This window comes from Lissotriton vulgaris, chromosome 1_1 (genome assembly GCF_964263255.1).
Source record: "Lissotriton vulgaris chromosome 1_1, aLisVul1.2, whole genome shotgun sequence".
In the NCBI taxonomy this organism is placed as follows: domain Eukaryota; kingdom Metazoa; phylum Chordata; class Amphibia; order Caudata; family Salamandridae; genus Lissotriton; species Lissotriton vulgaris.
Genome location: NC_141685.1, coordinates 379,533,816 through 379,546,371, shown reverse-complemented (window position 1 = coordinate 379,546,371; position 12,556 = coordinate 379,533,816). Strand labels below are relative to the sequence as shown.

At 43.8% G+C, this 12,556-nt stretch overlaps 1 protein-coding gene across 1 annotated transcript in view; it reads left to right on the top strand.

Moving 5' to 3' along the window:
• Positions 1-12,556, top strand: part of ORC1 (origin recognition complex subunit 1) — a 159,698-nt gene that overhangs the window by 86,679 nt on the left and 60,463 nt on the right. Inside the window, exon 7 of the mRNA XM_086952441.1 lies at positions 10,969-11,016. Within this exon, the coding sequence (XP_086808567.1) occupies positions 10,969-11,016 (48 nt within the window). The remainder of the gene's footprint in view (positions 1-10,968; positions 11,017-12,556) is intronic.

The following is a 12,556-nucleotide window of genomic DNA, read 5'->3' as shown; positions in this document are numbered from 1 at the left end:
GCCTAGCTAAGTCATCCACGGTGCCAGATTCTTTGTGCATTGGTACCGGCCTTGAGTAGATATTAATAACTAGCAACTTCGAGGAGTCTGGCCACTCAAGTAAAACAGCCAATAAGTCATCAGAAGCGGTCTCTAAGTAGGTAGCTTGACAGCCTAAGTCCGTAGCTACCCATGTTGTTAGTCCCCCTGATGGCCTACCCCTTCCCCCTACCCCCCCCCCCCCCCCATTTACCCCCCCCCCACCCTCCCCCCCCCGCCCCCATTTAGCTGCTTTGAAGAAAGAGGCGAAGCCCGGGAATACTATTTCCTCACGCGCCCAAGTTTCTTGTAAGAGAATTATGTTTTTAGATCTGATGTAAGTACCACAGTCTGTGCAGTCTATTTTGCTAGCAAGGCCTGCCACATTCCAGGAGATCACTGTTATATCTAACGATTGGGTAGTGGCTAGGCCCGTAGAAACAGAGTTGATGGGGATAGACTCAGAAGGCGCCAGTTGGTTTGTGGGGAAGTGGTTCGTGTCCATGGGTCTGTTGACAGGGGGTGGAGTAGAGTACATCGTGCTTGGGATCTGGCTGAATTCGACTGTGCCAGATGCGGCAGAATGTGTACCAGTAGCTGTGGCTATATTAATCTCAGTTGTGGAAGTTATTTGAGGAGCACCCTTCATCAGCCGCCTGTCAGTCTACCATTTCTAGACTACTGTATCGGTTGTGGGTAGATAGATAGGCAGGGTAATGTGTTCTGTGTGGCCCAGGAATTCCCCTCCTATATCCACCACCCCCCCCCCCCCCCCTTCTTCTTGTGACAGTTTCCCAGCCAGCCTCATCCCCGTATGCAGGGAACTGCTCTGTTGGTCTTCCCCTGTATAGCGGGTGGTTATTACTCTCCCTGGGACAATTTTCCCAACCCTCCAGCAGCTCTTGGTGATACCCCCACCTATGGTCCTCTAAATTATACAGATTTGAGGGGTAAAAAAAAGAAAGGGGTAGTGGTTGGATAGTGCTGCCAAAATCCTCGTCAGAAGCCCAGGTGCAAATATATGCGGCTGTGTTCGGGTCTCTGAAAGTGACCAGAATACAGTCTCCTCTGATGGATTTCCTAGTGTAGCCCACCCACGTTGCCCTCCTAGCCATGGATATATCGCTAGTTGTTCCTCTCGGGAGTGGTCTATTTACAGAGAGCCAGTTGATTACTTTATTCTTGAGTGAAGTAGTGGATTCAAATATGAGGGAGTTTAGTTCCGGAACCCCCGCCAGGACTAAGGTGTAGGGTGCTGCTTCTGGGGGGAGGTTTATAGGTTTTGGTCTGCGATTAGTGTTAGATTTCTCTCCAATAAGTGGAGGATCACTCTTAGCGTTAGCCGAGGGCAGAATATTATCTTTCAATGGAGGGGTTGATTTTGGGGTGGCAGTTGCGATTTGCTGTGTAGGGATAGGGGCTTTATTTGCATCTGATGGTTGCGAGGCATTATTTAGTAAAAGTTGTGAGGGTTTGGGGTTTGTGGGTGGGGGCTTATTAATTAATGCTGTAGGAGGTCCATTGCCTTTGGTGGGTTTTGGTCCTGGTCCCTCTTTTGCTATTTTAGTCCCGCTGTTATCAATTTTCCTTGAGTCGGCAAGTTGCACGGTTGCCTTTTCAATGCTAACTAGCCTAGCTTAGATCTTGATCAATCTAGCCTCAAGGGGACTCAGTAGGGACCTAAGAAGTGTACCTATGTCCTCTAGTGTGATATCGTCTGAGGTAATGTCTACTGGCGCATTGTTAATGAGTTGTGGTAGTGAGGTTGAGTTGGTCGTTCTAGGGGGGGATGGCGATCCCGGCCTCTCCACCATAGGGGCGGAGGTAGCTCCTTTCCCCCCACCATAGGGGCGGAGGTAGCTCCTTTCCCCCCTTTGCCTCTAGCTTGTTTGGATTTCGGAGTTTTGGTCCTATGATCTTCTTTGTTTTGTGGCCCCTGCTTCTTTTTTGGAATGGCCCCTTCTCTGGTTCCCCTATTGCTATCTTTGTTGGGTTCTGCAACTTTGGCTGTCTCAGTGTTCTCTATTGAAGTAGGCTGAAGAATTTGGGTGTTGGGTAAGGCCATGAGGCTCATGTCCTCAAAGTCACTCGGGACCTCAATGGTGAGCTCTGGATTAGTAGTTATAGTGCCTGGGAGTGGACATGTTGCCTGGTCTGTGCTATGGCTAGTTGGGAAACCAGATCTGTCTTCTGGGGTTCTAGCTTGGGCCATAGGGCCCATTGAAGATCTCCTTACCCAGTCTATTTCTTGGGAAATTCTGCGCTCCAGAACCTCGATTTCCTCAATCGAAAGGGAGCCAGCTTTGGCAAAATAAGTGTCAATGGGACCTTTGACGGCTCCGGCCGCGGCTAGTGAGGATGTTTTGCTCCTGGTTTCCCTAGTACACATTTTACTGAGGTTTCAATGTCCTTGGTATGGCAGGCAAAGAGGGGGGGGCCCGGACCGGACTCTCACGTACTCGAACGGCCTCAAGCGGCCCGCTCTTAGCCCGGTCTTTGCCCCGGGCTGCGTCCCGCGCTGCGGGAGAACAAATACTGTTTATAGTAGTTGGAAAGGGCGGGGGCAGAGCTACAGGGAGAGCGGACCGGAAGCTGGGCTCGGTCTCGCAGGGACACCTGGGTCAGGTAGTCCCTGCACGCTCGCAGCCCTGTAGCGTTGCTGGTCCCAAGGTCCAATCAGGGGTGCCCCCACAGGAAACAGGCAGAGTCGGTAGACAGACCCCCGACGAAGCGGCACCCGCGGAGCGGGTGCGGCGAGCTCCAAAGTGCAAGATATGGCAGGTGAGCGCAAGTCCATCAATGCGCTTTAGCAGCAAGCAAAGTGTCCCATATATACAAGATATTGGTGACATCAGGGATGTTTGTAATGTATTACCAGAGTCAAAAAGCCGGCGATAGTCGCTGACAAGCACAGACATATTACGAATCAAACTATTTGTTATTCGACGCAAAAAGGTTTTTTATGAATGGTGGTATTTATAACCAGTCAATTCCATGATTCTCTAAGGTCAAATTAGGCAATATTATTTGACACTAGGAGTTTAAAAAGATTATATCAATCATAGTGTATCCTCGTGATCGCACACGGAATAGGAACGTAGGAACAACGCGACCATGGCAACAGCGAAAATTCACCAATTGCAATAGTGAGAACACCATCTATCTCATTACTTGTCCATGCCCAAAGAGATATGTGAGCATGACGACAAGGAAGATAAGAACTCGCATTTGTGAACACAAAAGCACCGTCCGCTGTCGTAAACAGGCGACACGCCTAACAGCCCACTTCTTGGAAGTTGGACATGGCCCAAATGATTTTACATGTACGGTACTGGAGCAGCCAACCATACCAGATCACTGCCCGGATGTAGGCAAATTTTTGTTCAAAATAGAACAAAAATGGGTCTACAAGCTCAATAATGACAAAGATGGCCTCAACGAGCCGATCCCCTGGATGTCACTATGAGATCATTATGATGAAGTCGGTGTTACTGTGACCTAGTCGGTTAAAACTATTAAATCTTGCAAGAATTATTATCAATCACACACTTGAACACTCCAGCACTGTATTTAAACATTGACATCATTGGGAATCTATGCATTGTCTCTTGGCCTTTGCCGATAATGCATGCACCACTCACGTTTGTATATACATGTCATTCATGGTTTTCACTAGTACCCCCGATGTTATTAACACCTTACACATGCATATATACACGTTGTTTAAACAAACACTCCTACTAGTAATGTTACCTCACTCCATCTATAGTACGAATGAGAAATGTGAGACACCAATGATGGGCCATTAAGATTGGGCTCACTATAACTTTGTCCCGGGTAAATGGCCTACTTGGATTGCAAACGGCTTTACCGTTATGATTTTTACAATCCGTTTTATATTCCAGTGCCCAATATTATGGCCATTTTATTCTTAGAGAATTGGATATTGACTTGCTTTATTATTACCACGACTATGCACAGCTAACACTCTTTCAGACAAACATCTTGTGACCGATAGCAATAAACAGTTTGATTCAGAATATATCTGTATTTTCAGCGTCAACCATTCGTATTATCCCAGAATTCCGTGTGCGATCACGAGGATACACTATGATTGATATAATCTTTTTAAACTCCTAGTGTCAAATAATATTGCCTAATTTGACCTTAGAGAATCATGGAATTGACTGGTTATAAATACCACCATTCATAAAAAACCTTTTTGCGTCGAATAACAAATAGTTTGATTCGTAATATGTCTGTGCTTGTCAGCGACTATCGCCGGCTTTTTGACTTTGGTAATACATTACAAACATCCCTGATGTCACCAATATCTTGTATATGTATCGCATATATATATATACAGTGTGTAAATAAACAATCTGAGACCACAAATCCCAGCATTCCGTGTGCGATTCCACATACAGGAAGAAGCAACGAATATTGAAATAGACCGCGCCCCATCCGATCAGTGCCTCCCCAGTCTAGCACAGAGGAACGCCTGGAGACACCGACGGAGAGGTGAGCGGGGGTTAGTCGGCCATTGTGGGGATACGCCTCTGTGTGTGAGACATGCGATGTACACACGGCGATATTCATGTCCTTTTTTCTTCGTGGTGTTTGGGGTATATCACTTGGGTTGATATCGAGCCAAGCTGGGTAATTTTGCCTTCTCAAACTGCGGCAACAGGCCACTTGTTCGATGTATAGGACATAAGACCTGTATGCTCGATACAATTGCCGAGACAGGTCGCGAACGACTTCTTTCAAGACGCTTGTGCCATTAGTTTGCATCTCTTGAGAGTTAGGAGGCCTTGAACGTATAATTCAGACGTTTTTTGAGCTCAGACAGCATAATATGTTTACGAATATCAAAGCATATAGACATAGAGACCTCATATAACAACGATATTGGGCATAAAATAATTGGACTACAACAAGAAACATAGTGGGGTCATTACCAATGAGGTTGGATAGACGTGTATATTTACACTATATTTGTTATTTCAATGTGGATTTGACCTCCTAATGGGACAGACAGTGGAATGATTTTACAATTGTGAGTCTTTTCAAAACAGAGCGGTGCTCCTCATTTACCTGAGCTGCAGCTAGGTGAGGGGAGATCCCCACAGAAATTGGGTGAGTGATATCATGCTTATTAAACAATAATGACATGAACACAGAAATATCACTACTGTAGAGTGTATTTTTCACAAATATGTTTGTTTCTTCTCATTTTCTTTTCTTGTTAACATGACTATTTTTAGATTGTGGTGGAGAATCTGCACCTGACAAATAGGTGATATGATCTCTTTTCATTACTTTTGCACAATATTTCACAGCAGTAGCAACATCTAGGTCCTGATGAATGCAGAGGATCTCGTCCTCATATGCAGAAACATGTCGACCACTCGCTGAGCAGATATTATGTTAAATCTGCTTCTTTCACTTCTCACTATTGCTTTTAAGTTTAGGGAGCTGAGAGAAAACATTAAAATCTATTCTTCTACTCAGTCTCACCTAATTTTATTCACTTCACTAACTTCACTTGCACTGCTTTTTCAGTTGTAACACTACATTGACACCACTTAGCAAAATAACAATTGTGGAGTCTTCTTACTCGCACAGTCCTTCTCACAACTTGTGTGACTGTGTGCACACTAACTCCTGGGTAAGGAGAACCCAAATGATGTAATAGTGGTGGAACAGATAGACAACTGATGGGAAAATTCTCGCCTTGGGTATGTGTTGCACGTTTATCTGTCTATATGGTATTACGTGTTTAATTCAACCACACTTGGTCCACAATCTTTCTTCTTGTCATGTAAACGGTTGTCTGTGAGTAGAATGTGTTTCTGACTCCTGGATACATCTAATGTACTCTATTGTTATACAGAGAACTGCAGCATATGATTTGAAAGTCCCTATATCTTGGGCCTCTTAAACAAGTTGCTATGTGGGTATTAATTAATTGATGAGCCCATGATGTATTATAACAGGTTGTACATTGATATCGACGTCACTTTGGACAGACCTTGGATACGGGTATCACTACAGAACCTGTTCATAAATTATGTTGTGCACATGTAATGTTTCTATATTTGTATCCACAACTAATGCAAGGTGCTGGCTGCGAATTGTTAAACCTTGACTGGCCAATTGTGAAATAAAATCTATAAATCATTCTAATATCCCATAGTAAACAATTCACAATTTAATTGCCTTGCTGTGTGGAATGCTAGAAACAGGTTATGGTCACATGAGTTTTATTAGGTTACTATTCCATGCATTTAGTTAGCTTATAGAATTAGCATATCACAATTGGCATATCATGTAAACACCATCTGATTTGTATTTATTAATTCATTATCTTCTTTGACAAAGACCGTAGCACATAAGACATCATGAGGACTTAGCAACATCTTGCAATGCTTACCATTATATCCAACAGCTAAAGGAGTCCTCCTATGCCTACATAAAAGATGGTATGACTACGTCTATGTGAATAGAAATCATATTTGTCCCTAAATCTTAAGCCTCTGTTGAGGTACCGTGAGGTTAAGTATTCGTGTAGGCCATTAAGGCACATTGTCTTCTATCCATATGTCTTTCATTCTGGTTAATTTTTGTTCTAGATTACCTCCTCTGTCTTTATTCAGAAGTGTAGCTATTATCCATGAAGTCTGGGCTGCTCTACAGCCTATATTACGAATGATGGTGGATTTGGGATAACTGGAGGTCTGGAGATAGGGTGCCCAAGGTACATACTGAATGCTAGAGGACTGGAACCCAGAGATTAGACCATATGAAGGATTTCAACTGGAGAACTGTTGGGGGCCCGAGTTTGAAGGCCGACAGCCCCTTTAGAGGAGTGGTCCTACCAGGGTGGAGGCTCCGTACGATAGGGTCATGGTTCTGGCCCTGCCAGTCCCCCAACCGTTGTCAGGGGAGGGACCTCTCCAATGCAGGCGGAGGCTTCGATGTAGAACGATTATGCCACATATGGCAATTAATGTACAAACTGCTGCAATGATGTCGAACTACCTTTTTTCCCTTTGCAAGGAGGGCTTACCTTGGTTTTTATTCCATCGCATGTTGAGTGTTAATAGTAGGGGTTTGCATAACTGGATCTGTTGGATTGCACAGTGATCAATTGCCGGGGTATGTTATGATCTGGTTAGTTTACAAAGCCATAGTATTTTTACATGTGGGGTTGTCTTGTTGGGTATCCTCTCATAATTAGTTGTAGGCAGTGGTTGGAGAGGGTAGGGTTAGGCTGTGGTTCCGGTTAGCAAGAGCTCAATTGGATAAGCGGTGTGGTATACTGTTCATACACTGCATATCTGGGATATGGGTTGGTTTTTTGCTCCCACTGTTTGGTTTGTTGATTTTCATTATGGTGTGAAGAAGCTAAACTGATCCAAGGCCCTGAACGGAGACGGTTTCCCTGTGGAGTTTTATCACTCCTACTCTTCTGTCCTCCAGGAGAAACTGTTGGAGGTCTTTATGGAGGTAAAGGAGAAAAGTCTTCTCTGCGGCCCATGCAAGAGGGGATAATGTGTTCGCTGAAACCTGGGAAGACTCAGCTGACCATTCTGCATCCAGGCCCCTCACCATGCTCAATATAGTTCTCAATATAGTTCTTAATATACTGTGCAAAATATTAGCAAACAGGCTGTGGGGGTTGGTCTGGGAGTTGGTCCATGAAGATCAAATGCGGCTTTATGTAGGTTGGCCCTTGTGCTGCATGATACCTTGGACAGAGAGAGGGAGATGGCTTTGGTTTCCCTCGATCTCAAAAAAAATTTGATACGGTGGAATGGTGTTATTTAATGGCGGGGCATGGGGTCCGACCCTAATTTCTGTGCCTGGGTACAACTCCTGTACTCTGACCCATCTATATATAACAGTGGGTGTGATTTCCAAGACTTGGCCGGTTGGTAGTGGTACCGGTCTGGGGTGCCCCCTTTCACCCCTTCTTTTTGCGCTGGCAATGGAACCCCTCACACTGCTGTTACATATGGAGCTGTAACCTTTGGGCATCAGGGTGGGAGACACCACTCACATTTTCTCGTTGTACACGGATGTATGTACAATCTCCCAGAGAGTTTGTCCCGCTTCTGCTACGGCTACTGCATTACTTTGCTGCGGTTTCGGGCTTTCAGATCAATGCTGCAAATCGCTCCTGTTCCCCTTGGGTTAACTGATTGGGAAACAGTCGGGCCAACTGCAGGATGTGGGTATCTGATGGGAGCTGTAGGTGTTTAAGTATCTAGGAATTTGGGTCCAGCATCAATGCAATAACGTGGATAGGGTTTGACTGGTCTTGAACTCCGTTAAACTCTGAAATGGGCTCGTTCTCTTTAATGGGAATGGCAGCCGAGACAGAAATGTTTTTCCTTCCTTACTGCTTGTACCTTGTTCAAAATTGCCATTTATCGCAGGGAGACCGGTTCTTCCGCAAGCTGAATAGCCTATTAGTGACTATTCTGTGGGCAGGTAAGCTTACCAGGGTGGCGCTGACCACGCCGTAGAGGGACCTGGAGCATGGTGGATTGGCTGTCCCGGATATACAGTTCTACTATTATGCTGCATACCTACAGCGTGTCACTTTATGGCTCGCAGAGTCTGATGATTGGAAGAAAAGACTGTTGGGGGCAGAGATAGGAGGCAACACATTGCCACAGTTGTTGACGCGAGGGGGCAGGATGGAGCATCTGGTCCTGTATCTAATTAAAACCACTTTTTTTTTTTAGAAAAAAGAGCGTGCACACCGGGTTATGTGTACTAATAATTCATGAGTAACTTAGACAAGCGTATTATAATAAATCATTCTCCACCCATGGAATTCTGATCAAGGTTATTTATTTTATGTATATATTTGATATTTAGTCTTTGTTGTTTTGTTTCTTTTTTATCCTTTTTTTTCCATTTTTTCTTATATATACTCTTACTTATTTTGTTACAAAAAACATTTTTTACATACAAAACATTTAGGATGGTTTCACATTAAAACTGTTTTTTTTAAAACAACATCATCACTATTTGAGATTTAATATAAATGCAGAATTAATTCCTTCAACGCGTTTTTGGCCCGTTGCCTTCCTCAGGAAATCTGCCTTGTTCTCTGTTATGATAACCGTAGCTTTTTTATTGGAGCGTCGCGGCTTCTAATAGATTTATTTCTACACTTGCACCCGAATTTTCGGGGGGCCAATTCTTTGTATCTTGGATGGTGATTATCTTTAACAGTGCTTAGCTGTCTGTCCGTCTTGATCCCCAGATTGCAAGACTGATACTTTTAGATCAAAGCCACTGCAGCTGATATAAATGTTTTTACCTGCAGATTGTAAATTTGCTTCTCTACGCTTGCCGGTTGACCAAGTTGTTTTAGTTTTGATGGTCTGTACTCTAGATAGCCGTCGTTTGTGACCTGAAGCAGATCTTCAGAGTCTTTTACTCTTACTCCTATTGTCGACTCCTAGGTTTGACTTCTTACTGACCCCCTGCTGTTGCTTCTTTACGTTTAGCCATGCATCTGATGTGTTTTCTGCTGGGCCCTTCAATATGCCTCTGGTTCGGGTCTTATTAAAACCACAGCAGAACTTTAGGGAGTGGGCAGGTCGGAGGGTTCTCCAAAGGGCTCCCATCAGCAGGGATTTACGGTTGTGGGATCTTGCTCCTTTTAGGAACATAGACCTAGACATTTCTATGGAACAATTGAAAGCGGAAGAGTGTCAGGTGGCGGGCGATATAAACCCCGAAGAAAACTATATTACTTTCTAGGAAGCTCAGGACTCTTTTGAAATTGGACCAACCTACTACTTACACTATGCTAAGCTGGAGTGTGTAGTGAGGGAATTCTGAATGGATTTCCCTGCAACACCACAGCCTTGGGTGTGCTTGACAGCCTCAATGGGTGGGGGAGGGACGCCACTTAGTTACTCTTTTACAAAGCCTTAGGGGTGACATGCAGCACTGACAATTTCCAGGACTTGAGGCCTGAGAGAGAGATTTGGGAATGCCCATCTCAGATTCGGATAAAGTGAGTGCCTCAGGCTTGGTTTGCACCGTGTCCTGTAATAGATTTAAGCTTCTCCAGTCATTTTTTGCATTGTACCTATGTCACACCCTGTAACTTGAATAAAATAGATCCCACTAGAGGAGATAAGTGTGCGTGTTGTGGGGTGATAGGTGCCACTTTGCTGCACTCAGCTTGGGAATACACAAAGGTCCAGGATTATTGAGGACAAATAGAGACATCCACCGGGATTAGGATCCCTTTGGCAGCACTGGTCTGCTCGTTGGGTGTGGTAGTTCGACCAAAGGGATGAAAAATTCCTTACAGACTTGCCCAGTTGGCCCTTTTATTGGCAAAACGCCGCGTGGCCATTGGATGGCTGGACACTTGAGTCCCACTCCTGGATCATTGTTTGCTGGACCTACTGGAATGAGGAGTGGCAGAAGAACACCATGTTAGTGTCACATAGCGATGTGGGGGCGGCTGTTGGCATTATTGCTGGGAGCATTCCAGGATGACCATGATTTGGGCTCCAAGAGCAGTTCTGAAGCAGAAGACTGATGTCACACTCGCTAATTCTATGATGATGACGAAGTGTGTAATTATTGTATTTCTTATGACGATCCGCTCCTAGCCTTGGTTCCATTCAAATTGCAGTGATCGCTGTCTGGGCTGACAAGTGGTTCCCGACCTCGATGGTTGAATAATTATCATTATTTTCGTAACCATCTTTGATGTGTAACTGTCGGTAGAATATGTCTGTTTCCTTGTTCGCTTCAATTTTATTGAAATTAATTAAATACAGTTTTTAAAAAAATCCCTTTTCACCATCTTTTTCTAGAGATGTTAAAATAATAATGTTCATTATTAAAAACAAATTGGTTGGAACACAATTATTCTAGGATCATTTTTTCTTTTCCTTTTTGCAGAGAGACTCCGAGCAGGAGATGTTCAGTATTATCTGCAAAAAAAGCTGAGTAAGTATTTTATCAGAACATTACATATCTATGTACGATATGTTAATCATACATATTTTGAAGACCTCAAATACTATGATGCTTGGTTTGAATATATCTACTTTGTCTGATACAGTTGCAAATCCAAGTTTTAGAACATGTATTAAAATTGATGAAGAATGTCAGTTACTTTTTTCACACTTATTTATTAGCAGTAGCATTTGACGTGTGAATTTTTGTTTACTTCATAACCACTTTGACTGATATTTTTTTACGTGACTTTCATAGGTTTTTAAACTTCCCTTGAGGTTTTGTAACCAAAGCTAACCATTACATCACTTTAACCATTTGTTTTTTTCCAGTTGAAAATTATGATAATTTTAACGGGGAAATGGCCACTGTGATGCATTCCTTAGGAAAAGGGATTGATACCCTTTGTAAAACATCCTAAAAAGCTGCAGGAAATATTGATGTGCTTAGATCTTGATCTTCACTTGGAACGTTTATTAATAGCGTTTTCGGACATTCTGGGAGGAGTTAAAAGCAGTCTACATAAGACAAACTTCCAGAGAGGACCTGCCAATTCGTTGGTTTGATACAACTTGTGCAAAGAGTTTGAGAGATCTACGCAGTGCTCTCAGAATGTCTCCATGAGATCACAGACAGGTTAGGGAATTGCGTAAACTATATAAAGTAGCGCAGGAAGAATGATTAAGGGGCTTGAGAGAGGAACTGTCGGGGAATCGAAATTTGCCTAGCTTACGTAACGGTAAGTTTCAATTCTATTAAGGACACGGAGGCGAGGATTATGCTATATCTTCCTTCGCTTTATTCCTTAATAAAAAACACAGCAGCTCAGGAAAAACGTTAAACACAATGCTCAAAGTAACAAGGAGCATACAATCATAAGATTTTTAAGTCCCAAGAACTAAAAGTCCCATGAGGTTAGCCTAGGCACTCAAAATGTAGTCCTTCCGCTATGTCCGCTACTAGGTAGAAAGCCAGTCCTACCTTGAACTTCCTCCTCTTTCTTCGCGCAGTTTACGCCTTCATCTCACTGATCCGGTTTGGCGCCATCGTTTCCTAGCAGAAAAACGAGGTGCTACAATCAACCGACTGCATGCAACAGAGGAACATCATGAAACTGGCATAACATAGTTACAAACTAGAACACTTTGTAAACGCTTTACTTAGTCATACGGGTGGGTACTGACCATGGAGAACTACTGGGTGGGATAATCCTCGCCTCCGTTTCCTTAATAGAATTGAAACTTACCGTTACGTAAGCTAGGCAAATTTCGATTCTATGTCAGGACCGGAGGCTTCGGATTATGCTAGTTCAGAGCTTACTCACCACCAACTGGGCCAGGTCCACTACTGGTTTAAAATAAAACCTTTTAAACGTAGAATCCGAGGACCAATCTGCTGCTCGCATGAGATCCTCCAACCGAGCTCCCACTGAAAAAGCCTTAGAGGCCATGGCCCCCCTGGCCGAGTGAGCTCCAAAATGCTTCGTATCAATGCCTGCTTCTTGCATGACTCAACGCACCCACCTTGCAAT